The sequence below is a fragment of the Psittacula echo genome (genome assembly GCF_963264785.1).
Source record: "Psittacula echo genome assembly, chromosome: 11".
In the NCBI taxonomy this organism is placed as follows: domain Eukaryota; kingdom Metazoa; phylum Chordata; class Aves; order Psittaciformes; family Psittacidae; genus Psittacula; species Psittacula echo.
In genome coordinates, this window is record NC_137746.1 from 18,148,417 (window position 1) to 18,160,557 (window position 12,141).

General features: G+C 39.9%; 1 protein-coding gene across 5 annotated transcripts in view; it reads right to left on the bottom strand.

Moving 5' to 3' along the window:
* TENM2 (teneurin transmembrane protein 2) overlaps nucleotides 1–12,141 on the bottom strand; it is a gene marked incomplete at both ends in the record, with an annotated part of 540,785 nt that overhangs the window by 8,491 nt on the left and 520,153 nt on the right. For all 5 annotated transcript variants that reach the window (XM_080627345.1, XM_080627344.1, XM_080627343.1 and 2 more), the window contains 2 exons: nucleotides 3,677–3,912; nucleotides 5,422–5,597. In XM_080627345.1, coding sequence (XP_080483471.1) covers nucleotides 3,677–3,912; nucleotides 5,422–5,597 — 412 coding nt within the window. The remainder of the gene's footprint in view (nucleotides 1–3,676; nucleotides 3,913–5,421; nucleotides 5,598–12,141) is intronic.

Sequence of the window (12,141 nt, forward strand, 5' to 3'; positions counted from 1 at the left end):
GCCCAGATTTTGTTGCGTTTGGTTTTTAATAAAAGAGCAAAACAGAAACAAAGGAGCACAAGAATGCCAAATGGAGAGGCTGCTAGTGAGAGTGCTGTAAGAGGTACATAAACATATTCACTGCAGACTACGCCACAGAATTCAGGCTAATGCTGTAATCTGATAAAGCCTCTTAAGTAATTTAATTGTAGATGCATCATTAATAAAGTAGAAGTCTTTAAATTAGATATAATTTGAGAGCAACGACTATTTAAAAAGTATTCATCAGTTTGTGGGAATTTGTTCTTTGCAGCAGCTTTGATTAGGCCACGTTTTCTCTTAGCCAGAATTAAACCGCACATCAAACAATATGTAAATTAACCCTGGGCCTTTCTCGAGGACATAAAAGTTATGCTGAGAGATTTTCCCTGCCAGGGGTGAACCCAATTCCCATCCCACCCAACTCTGCAGGAATTCACTTACACAGAAAGCATATTTAAAAGGAATACAATTTTATGTTTGTAAAGAAATAATTATTTCAAATTATTGCTCATTATCCTAATTTTTCCCATTACTAAGACTTAGCTCTAACAGTTTACATCTACTCTGTGGGCAATTATTAGAAAAAGCTCTTCTCTGTCAGTTTTCCCAAAGGTTATCCCAGCAAAAACTTCTTTTGTGACTCAAAGAAAAGATAGGGCATTCCTTATAAAACATCTTGGCCAAATAAACCTTATTCTGCTCTCCCATTGTAATGGAAACAAACCCAGGGAAGCCAAACTCAATAGCAGAACTTTCTTAACTGGTTACACTAGTTCTGTAAGTGTAGGATTAATCCTGATGACAGAGCCATATGAAAACCCTTTCCTTCACAGAGCTCAAGGCCTTCCAGAAAGATTAAGAACTGAATTTTAGCTTTTATGTTTTTATTTGGTTTTTGTTTTGTGATTTCTGGGGCTTCTTCCCTCCATTACAGTAACTGCAACTGTAATCTGCATGGAGGAAAGTTTGACTCCAGGTATCCTCCCTTTTCTCAACAACATTATAAAAGTTGTTAGGTTTTTTGCCACAGAAAACTGAAGTATTAGGGTTTTTTTTAATGGTTACCCAGACAAGAGCTATGCACACACATAAACATCACTTGGAGAATAAAGCAGCACCTGCTTGGATAATTCAGTAACTTCATTTTCATTTGTAAAATAGGTAAAACCAGAGAGTGTAATTATAATGTCATATTAATTATATAGTAACCCAAACTGAATGAATAACTCCCATGATTGAAGATCACCTAACAAGCTCTGTCTCTTTTGTTCCACTACCTACGTGCACATCTGGATCTTCCCTTGGCTGCTGCTGAACAAGTGGCCGTAGGGACAAGCCCTTTGTGCCTTGGGTAAAGGTCTGGCAACAAAAATCACTTATGTGAAGCTGCACTGTAATATGTGATGCTGCACTGTAAGAAAAACTCTTCAGAAGGGGATCTTCAATACTTTATCTGAAACTACTGCAACACACTGGACGTGTGGTACATAGGAGAGTAGTGGACAGTAAGAGAGAGAACTCAGAGGTGAAGGGCAGGTCTTCCTTTCCTGGCTTAACGAAGTCGGCCCGCCGTGTCTCAGAGGCCAACATGTACAGCTGGGATGTGCCTACAGCACGACGAGCAGAGCTGGGGGCACAGGAGGCAGCTCTACCTGGAGAATCACAGAATCATCGACTAGTTTGGGTTGGAAGGGAACTTTAAAGGTCATCTAGTCCAACCCATCCCCCTGCAATGAGCAGAGACACCTTCACCTAGACCAAGTTGCTCCAAGCCCCTGTGTCCAACCTGGCCTTGAACACTGCCAGGGATGGGGCAGCCACAGCTTCTCTGGGCACCCTGAGCCAGCGCCTCAGCACCCTCATTGTGAAAAAAATTCTTCATTATATCTAGTTTATATCACTTTTAGTTTAAATCTCTTTTAGTTTAAAACCATTACCCCTTGTCCTATTGCCCTATTAAAAATTCTGACACCCCCTTATAGATTCCCTTTAAGTATTGAAGAAAAGGGGTATTGGCTCTACCAAGAGGTGACTCCCATATCATAACAATCCCTTTCAGCACTAGTTGATTCTGTGCTGGGGATTCAAGATTTGGGTCTACACACTCCCTGCCTGGTCATGCCCGTGTTAGTCCTGCCGTGGCCCATCCTGTACCACTATATGCCACATCTGTCCCAGCTGCCACAGCCGACCCTGCTGCCACCTGCTCTCCCAGTGATCACACACACGTGCTCCATTTCATTCAATAAACAATTTATAAAGATGCATTAGAGTAGATGAGATGCAAATAAATTCTGTGCTTTCCCCCTCATTTTCAAATTTCATTTTCTGTCCACTCAACCTGTTATAATCTCGTCGTGATTTTCATTTAAAAGAGCTAAATGGGTATGTGATTATTGTTGCAGGAACTAAACCCAGACAATTAAATGTTGAGGTGTTGCTAGATAAAGCAGTGTTTTGATTTGCATAAACATGATGCAAGAAACCCCATCTCAGGCAAGGTTTCAGCTCTAAGATGTGTTTAACTTCAGCTGATTACCACAAGTACTTCTATTACATTGCTAGCCTTGAGAGTTAGGATTACCACAATTTTGTTTCGAATACCTAGTCAAAATGCAGTGCTCATCTGGTTTCTACTTCTAATCAACTTCTGCAGGTCAACACATCACAATCAATTACGCAGCCATGAAATTTAGCCATTAAGGATTAGCTGCTAATCTCATTTCTTTTTTGTCTAACCTTCCCCCTCTCCCCAGTAGGTGCATTCCGAGCATTTATGAGAAAAGGAAAGTCTTGTTAATTCAACACTGGGAATTAGATGTTAAGCAAGAGAAAAATACCAAAATGCAACATCTGATTCATAATAGTTTTTGTGAATTACTACATAATTGTTTACAGAACTTGCATTTAGTACATCATCTTGAACACACAGAACTTTATCTCTGAAAAGAACCAGGGCTTGATTAGCATTGCACTTTTTCTTTGCCCGAGTATCTCAAAGCCCTATCAAAGCTGTCTATACTGAAGCAGGCAGTGAAAGTTTAGGTACTCAAGGGGTGAAAACCAGGCCAGCTAAGCACAGAATGGGATTAACCCAGCTACAGCACATTTTTAATTTGGCAGGGGATGGATTACATGACCTGAGTGTCTTTCTTATCCTATGCTTATGACTTTGTAATTATGGCAATTATTTTCCAATCATGCCATTTGGGAAGGGGAATAAACACACTATGCCTGTCTCAATGACTCTGCAGGCAGATTCTGCACAAGCAGAATGTAACTGCTCATGCTGTAATTGTGCTTCCTGCCCAGGACTAGCTGTGGTGAGTGTGCTGCAGCAGTTTTACAAATGCTGAGTGGTTGGATTGGTTTTTCCCCCACCTTCAGAAGCAGAGTGACTTGTGCCAATGTTCTGGGTATTTTTACCAACCTGTTTTAGAATACTTTTAGTAATGAAGCTTCTACAGCTGATTGTAGCACACAGTCCCATGTAGTTAACTGACCTCTCCAATACAGAAAATATTGTCATATTAAAAATAATCCTAGAGTTGTGCATTTTAAACAAGTAAAAATAGGAAAGATGTCCTTCAAAAAGAAAATTAATGTTCTGCCCACAGAGGAAAAGATCATTATTGTAATGACAGATTCTACTTACCCTGAGCTTTCTTCCAAACACAGTCACTTTGCCTTTAATCTGTTCCTTCCTCAGACGCCATTCAATTGAGTTTAAACCATTTTCCATTGGCAGAGAAATATTACATCGTCCTATGGTGGGAGTCACAGTCCCAGCCAGGACATGAGGTTCGCTGTGAAAGCTAATGCTCATGCCATTGGCATACATCACTCTCAAAGTACCATTATTACAGAGCTGGTAGCTGTTCCTCACTTGATCTACAGCAATAATGAAAAGAAAATAATTTAGCTACTCCAGTCATAAAGAAAACATATAGCTTAATTTGATTGGGTTTTTATTGCACTCCTGTTGATGTTAAATGAAGTCAGCCTGCAATTACCATTTACGTGGTACAATGGTGGAAATTACAGATGTTACTGATTCATGTAAAGAACAGTAGTGCAACAGTGAGCCTGCAGAGAGATACTGTGTTTATTTCATTAGGTTTTCCCTTTAGTTTTAATTGTGAATCAAAATGCACAGTGATACGCTTTCAACAACATAATTTATTTCTAATATGAATAAAAACTCCTAAAAACTGAACTGGTGGATGAATAACAAACCATCAAACTCCTGGACAGAAAGAAAGGGGTAAAAAAAGAAGACTGCTGGACTCTAGGAGTGGGAAGAAGTGAGTGCCTCTTCTTTCCCTCTGTTTAAAAACTGTCTCCAAGGAAGGACTTTTACAGTATTTGACTTTAAATCCTCCAGGTGTGAGGCTCCAGCAATGTAAGCTGGCAGTCCCTTCCCTGCCTGCTGTCCTGCCACCCTACCAGCAGCACACCCAGCCTTTTGGCCCCATACTGCTCTGGCCATGCAGTTCTCAGCTCTTTGACACAGCCAAGTCCATTCTCCGCCAGGACGGAGCGCTACGGTGTGCAACTGTCACCACAGCACCAAGGTTTGTCTGACAGAAGGACAACATCTACATAATTAATCATCTGGTATAGGAGAAATAATCTTTGTAACCAGACATGTGATGGTATAATAGTCTATAACTGCTGACATTTATGTCAGGAGAAGACTACTGCTCGATGATATTCTCATTCCAGTGACATCATATCTTAATTAGAAACACCTATCACCCACCAAACTCCTCTCAGTCTTTGGTGACTGTTTTCACTTCATGGGAACCAATGCTGGGGCAGCACTGGAAAGCGTTAAGCAAACATTCACCACTTTGTTGCTGCTCTCTCCTGCCACACTTGGGCTGTAACACTGTTCTCAGAAGTGCTAACCGTGGGTCAAGAGCATCCACTGCCCTGATTGTTCCAAATTTTCTTTAATGGTAGTTTATAAATTTGTCAGATTCCATGTCTAATAGTAGGAGGCCACTGGAGCCTGTCTCTCCACAAGCATCTCTCCCCAGGCAGCTGACACTCGGCAGTCACCGTGCATCTCTGTGGCTCCAAAGTCAGAACCAATTTTGCAGTGAAATACAGAGAAATACCTGAGTGGGTAAAGTGATCCTGACCCAAGAGACAATAGCAGGCCTGACACCAGCAGATAACAACCAGACATAGTTGACACAAGGCATGATTGTGAAATGTCTCTTACCTGTCCTGCAGACCTGCTATTTTAGGAATGAGCTTTAGGGGAGTTTTTCTTGCAAACCTGTTACATTTTTCCCCAGCTCATAACTGTCCTAATGACACAAATCTTTTGCAAATTGCTTTCTCAGGTGATGTGTGTGGTTAGGAGATGTGCTGAGAAGTGTGCTTTGGTACCTTGAACAACTGTATAGGAAGCCTCCACAGAGGAGAGATTTGTGATGACCGTGACATCGTCATCCCGATTAGAATTCTCAATGTCGATGGTAATAGACTTTTCCATCTCTCGATGAAGGCTAGTTACCACTCCAGTGGGACGTGTTACATTGGTCAGACGCCCTTCATGATCATAGCTAATAGAAAAGTTAGTGAGAGCAAAAAGCGTGAGGATATATGTTCATTTCAATACCCAATGTATTAATAATGCACCACATTTGTGCAAAAAACCCCAGAATGAAACAGATTTTCAAGAACATCCTGGCCATACCTATTGCTCTGTTCTTGAAAGAGTCTAAAATGATTAAATAATATTTTTTAGCGATACTGATCTCAACTACACAAATGTCATAATTAAATTATTACGATATAAAGAGCGATATTCAGCTCAAACAATTCTAATTAGTAAATTCCTTTGCATTTTAATGGTAGCATTTCACTCTAAGGAAGTGGACTTTACGATGGATACTACAATATACAATTGCATTGACTGCATGTTTGCAATTGAATATTTAGTGGAAACTACTAAGTGTGGTCTTAAGTGACATATCAAGGAATAAACTTGCTAAAAGAGATTAAAAAGGACATCAGCTTGAGAATATAAGGGTTTAATTTAGATCTTATCTGTGGTATTGAACAGCATTTTGGGGTCAGTATTTTGGCTCATAACGATGGACGATGAGAAGTTAAAGCACAGGATAAGGTGGAGTTGCACAAAAGGCAGCAGTCAGCACTCAGAATATACCTGAGAAGATGAGTTAAGTGCTCCAGAGGCATAGAGATAAAAAAAAAATACAAGAAAAAGGGCTCTCCATGAGATCATTGAGTTAAATTTATTTAGAGGTATAAAACCTGAGGAGAGGGAAAGAAAGAATGCTGCCTGAAATCGAATGGTATGTTTCTCCCTTTCCTTTAGAATGCTGTATTTGTGTGCTACAGAAGCAATCCCTTGGATCTTAAGGGCAAGAAATAGGGACCTGAAACAAAATCAGTATTCCAGTCTGACACTCTGCTTGACGCAATCTCTACTTGTGCAAGAGTCTCTCACCCAGCCGCTACCAAAGTGCACATACTTCTGAACAGCAGAAAGGCAAGAAAAAATGTCCTGTGTAGTTAAAGGGAAAAGTTTAGGTAGAGATTGAAACCAACTGGTCATCCTTGGAATGTAGAAATCCAGGGTACGGGGAGCCTGGAAGAGAACTGGTAAATCCATTGCACTGCCTGAGAGTAACAGAAGAGAAGAGGAGCACATTTAGTACCGTGGAGCTAGCTGAGTTCTTTGTATGTCGTGGTTAGCTGTAAAGATGAAGAAGAATCAGTGCTTTCAACATGACTTTACAATGACATCATTTAGAAACCTCAAAGTATCTCCAAAATGAATACCCAAATTGGCTTCTCAGTTAATACACATATCAAGTATGCCTTTCAAATCCATTGCAAATGGTTGCACCCATGCAACTGAATATTGAGGAGGAAGGAAAAAAATCACCTGTGGAGCAACAAGCCTTACCAGAACCACTGGAAGTGTTAGGCAAAGAAGTAAATCAATAAAACAAAGCATCATGCAACCTAAAAGGGAACAATAATATATTGTGTTTAATTAAGCAGTTCATGATCAAATAAAAGATTAAGCAGCATGACTTTTCTTAATAAAAGTCACAAGTTTATATCCACATATATGTATATATATGTATTTATATAGTTGGTATTATTTACCACATATACAACATACTAGATAAGAGATAAAATGTTGAGAAAATCTAGGAAAGGGGTTTGGTTAAGTTTGTATAAGAGTTTTTACCAAAAAATACTGAAAGCACTTGTAAAATAAGGACTAGGGAAGAATTTGATCCAGTCAAGCATCCATCTAGCGAGGAAAAACAAAAAGGACAAAAATTGGACAGTTTCAAAAATAGGATATACCATAATAGGCTGTATATGGATACTTGGATATGCTTAGTGCTTAGCAGAGTGGTGAAGAGAATACTCAGATGTCAAATACTACAGAAGAGACAATGTTATTTTGGAAAAACTAGAAAAGGGCCGTGAGTGGCTTCAATGTGACTATACAGAGCTTGGTGAACATCCACCAAAATGGAGGCTGAAATTCCCCACCAGCAAATACATTTTAGGCAATGCAAATGAGACCTTCATTTAAACTCCTCATTCACATTGCTGGGTTTTTAATTAACCCAGGAAAAATTCCTGGGGATTGCTGTGGGCTACTCACTGGAAATCTCTGTTCAAAGTGCAAGGGCAGTCTAGAAAGTAAATATGGATGAGGATGTGCAGAGCCCGAAACAGGAACATTGCAATATTCTGATGCTGTTTCTAGAAGTCAGTGGTTTGCCCCCACCATGGGGCATGTTCCCGAGGGCTGGTCACAATATTTGAATTCCACAATGGCAGAGATTAAAAGGTTTATAAGCAAGTGCTGGACCCACTTAAACAAGTGCTCTCTAGGAAGGCCTGCAGACCACTTGGCTTAATAGCAGACATATTCACTACTTAAACGATATATTAAGTGATTTAGACATAATCCACTACTTAAACACTATACACACACTGCAATACCAATGTATAATGAAGGCTTTTCTACTTTACCCATGGCATCAATAAAATCCTGCTTAAAAAAACATACCTGAAAGGTAAAAACTTTAAATTGAATGAAACCGAAACCTTTTCTGTACCACAAAATATAAAGGGACATATTATTGAGGCTTTCTTTTTAATTTATGTATTTTGTGAGAGCAAGTGCTTAGTAGAACACAACACCCAGACGTTTAACTGAATAATGAGAATAAAGCTATATGGGAATTAAATGGTTATAAACCATATATGATACGTATGCATTTCCTTATGACATGAACCTGGGTCTAATGAAGTAAACAAAAAAAAAGTTGTAACGGAAAATATACTAATGGACCTGGGGCTTCTGGTATCTTCTTCAGAAGCAGTCACTACATGTCACAGCGTGTGACACAGCATCAGGCTAGCTGAATCAGATCTGGTAAGGTGACCTTTATATCTTCAGATGAGGTGGGTTCTGGATACACTGAAATTCCTGAGCTTCAGTTAGAGCAAGGTTTCATCCTAAGTTTTTCTACTAATAAAATCACTGATCCTTTCTTAAGCCCAGTATCTTCAAAGATCTCCCCATGCCCACCACTAACCTGCCAACACTTTGCTAACTGCAACCAAGTCCTCCCAAGCAGGCCAAGGTTTCCAGGACCGTGGTTGCCAGGGCAGCTCTGGGTGACCCCAGCCACCGGCACCTGGGCAGACACGGGAGCTGTTTGCTGATGGTTCCTGCAGCCTGGAGACGGTGCCTGGGAGCCCGGCGGCTTGCAGCCAGCCTCAGCAGCCGCTGTGTGCAGGGCCACGAGGCATGGCTACAGCTCAACTGCAAGACATGCTGAGCACTTATGCATCACCTCCTCACAGAGCTACAGATACCCGAGCCGCATGACCCTCAGCAGGTTTGTGATAGTGCACCCAAGGCCAGTATGATGGCACCTCTGTATCTTAGGTAATTTTCACTGTTGGCAACCTTTGAGGTCTGGGATATGTACAGCTAGACAGCTTGTAGGTGAGAGTAGCCAGGACAGTGCCTTATGCAGTACTGCAGAAAGGAGTAACGGCAGTTTTGACTTAACAAAGAGCAGGCCAAGGTGCAGATCACATGCATTTACATACATCCCTATTTTCTCTCCCGTATAAACCCCAAGCTGACTCAAGAAGAAAACTGCAGCACTCTGTTAGGATGTTCCCAAAACTAAGTGGAATACCACTGAGAATCACTTCAAATATATGTGCTTCATGGCCAAAATCAAGCTTAAATTACCCCATGTGAGCCTGCTGATAGCTGTTACATTATTTAAGAGCCTTGCTTCTTCCTACTGCAAATGAACTGCGTGCATATACACATGCACTATATGTATAATACATGCATGAGTGTGTATGCACATACATAAAACCAGTTAGTGTATGCATTTCTCCACATATTCAATGCATACCTGGACATACTCCATGAATTCAATTCTGTGAGCATTTCAGGGTACAGTTTCAGATCAAAAAAAATACCCAGTAAGATAGCACAGCACTTCAGTGTCTGGTTGATATAAATGCACTGAAGTACACTTTTCATAAGAACTTTCATTTATGTAGTATTTTAGTATTTAAAAAACATTTATTTATTTCCAGTTCTTTGGCTGTATCCGGGGTATTGATTATCTCCGTATGAACACATGAATGTAATGGCAGAGATAACTATTTTGTTGTCCTTATAAACTCTCAACTGGCCAAGTATTTCTTTCATCTTCTACTGATAGTAACTTATACCTACCAAAATAAATTGCATAGTGATGAATATATAATTTTCCCCTTGGAGCTACTTTGATGAACAAACAGAAACCAGAAACCAGCATTAAGTGGCTGTGGACTGTGACTATTTAGGTTCTTTAATTTGATTTAAATAATTCTCATAATTTTATTAATAAACCCCTCAACTATGGGGGTACATGAGATGACAGAGCATATGACAGAGTTAATGTAAGTCAGCTGCTTAGGATCAGCCTAAAGGACATGCCTCTATTTTTCTGTAATGAGTATCTCCAGTGCATATAGCTAACTTCTTGTCCTTGCATAGGGTTTTCCATTCACATATAGAGATACATATCTACTTTTAACATCTTCATGAATGGCATATTATGTCTTTTCTTCTTTTAATGCACAAATGATTCTACTGTTCTCTCATCTATGGGATCTATGCTTATGAGAATATATGTACAAATCTGGCAGAAAGGAAGGTATTTCCACTGCCTCACCAACGCCAGCCATCATCTAAAGCAGTACCTCAGGTGTACTCTTTAGACCTAAGTATGTTGCTTAACTTCCCCTGACCTAGGGGGAACATTTTTTCTGTCAAGAAAATGTTTAGGTCAAACATTTTTTCTTCATTGATCTTGGAAAAGAATCTAGTCAACATGTCAGCACTATAAACACATTAAATGATATTTTCAGCTATAACTCAGTAAGACATCAAGCACCCACCTTCTACACTTACTTAGCCATCAAGAGCACAATTCATCTAATAAATCATGCTAGCTTAGTACTTCGTGTAATTCCCAGCTACCAGTTATACCAGTTTGGTAACTTGTAACCCTCTGATGGTGTTTTTTAATGTTTCATTGTTTTCAGATAGAGTTTGAAGTTACATTGCTATTTCATTTGCTACAATTAATTACTGGTGTTTTGAGAAATAACTAGTTTATATGACTTCCGATCTGAAACTCGGCCTAGCTACTGAGGAAAAAGCAACAACAAAAACCCCACCTAGAAAGGCATTGATATCTCATCAGCAATAATGTGAGATTTTTCCATTGTCCAGTACAGTTAGGTTTTGCCTGATCTTGCAATCAGCAGCTAAATCCTTCCTGTGTTCACATTACTGGGTTATTTTTCTAATCGAGGTGTGGTAAAGAAATACTCTTTACTCAATATTAAGGAGAAAAAACCTCCACGTATCTACTCAGCGACAGAAAATCACAGCGGTTGAATTTACAGGGCCGCATCAGAAGGGGACCACGAGAGGGCACTGCTTTCCTTTCTACGGGAACAAAACGCACTGGACACAACACTGATGTACCAGGCTGATTTAGATACATTCTGGGGTGCTTTTTATTCCTGCATTACTTACGTTTCCTCTAAAAAGAAAGAAAGCGGTGGCCAAGATGAATCCATTAGTAAACTAAACTACGTGTGCGTCAGTGCTGGTCTGTAGCCTTAAAAATGAGCCTCCAATTTAAAATTAAATATAAAGCCCTATTCATACTTTCTACCCACTAATTTGAGCAATGGTATTCAGTAATGGTTAATTAACTATGGCATCAGACTCGATGTACTTAAAAATTATATATATTTTTTCAATATATCGTTTTGTTTCTATTTTTAAAGTTGTTTGGATCAATACACGGCAATAGGACTAGTAAGAACAGGATAACTTAATAAAAATGTGACTGTTTTTTCTAGATTTTTAATATACTCTTGAACTTCATCTCTAATGAACTGCATTTAAAGAGGAAGTTCTGTTTTTCTAATCCATATGGTCACCAACACCAGTGTGCTTCCAGGCTACCTACAAAGTTACACTGGGGGTCTGGCAGGTAGCTGGGGATCAAGAATGAGCAATCAGTGAAGTTAATCAACATTTTAACAACCATGAGTAATATATGAGTCTGAACAGCAGATATCTAGCCTGAGTTCCAAAAGAACCTGCAGCATTAGGGTTCCTAGGCAGAGGCAGCTCAGTAGGAGCTGTGGGTTGCTGGGGGCTGGTCTGGGTGCCAGTTATCTACAGCCTTGATAACAACTAAGAGCAGGGACCCAGTCTCGTAAATCAAACATGGGTTTCTGAAGGTGGCACACAGTCCTTTGTGCTGGAGGTGGGTGAGAGTCCCCACAGGCCTCATACTGCGGGCAGAAATTAAAGTGGTCTGGTACCCACCCAAGGGACTGGGCAAAAACTGTTGAAATCAAGAAGCCACTTAATCATTTTCATCATCAGACTAGACTGAGATGTCATGGCCTTATTCAGCATCAGTGAAAAGCCTACAACAGATTTCTGTAGGGTCAGTTCAGAGCCTACTCACTACCATTTGAAAAATAAATGTACGCTTAAGA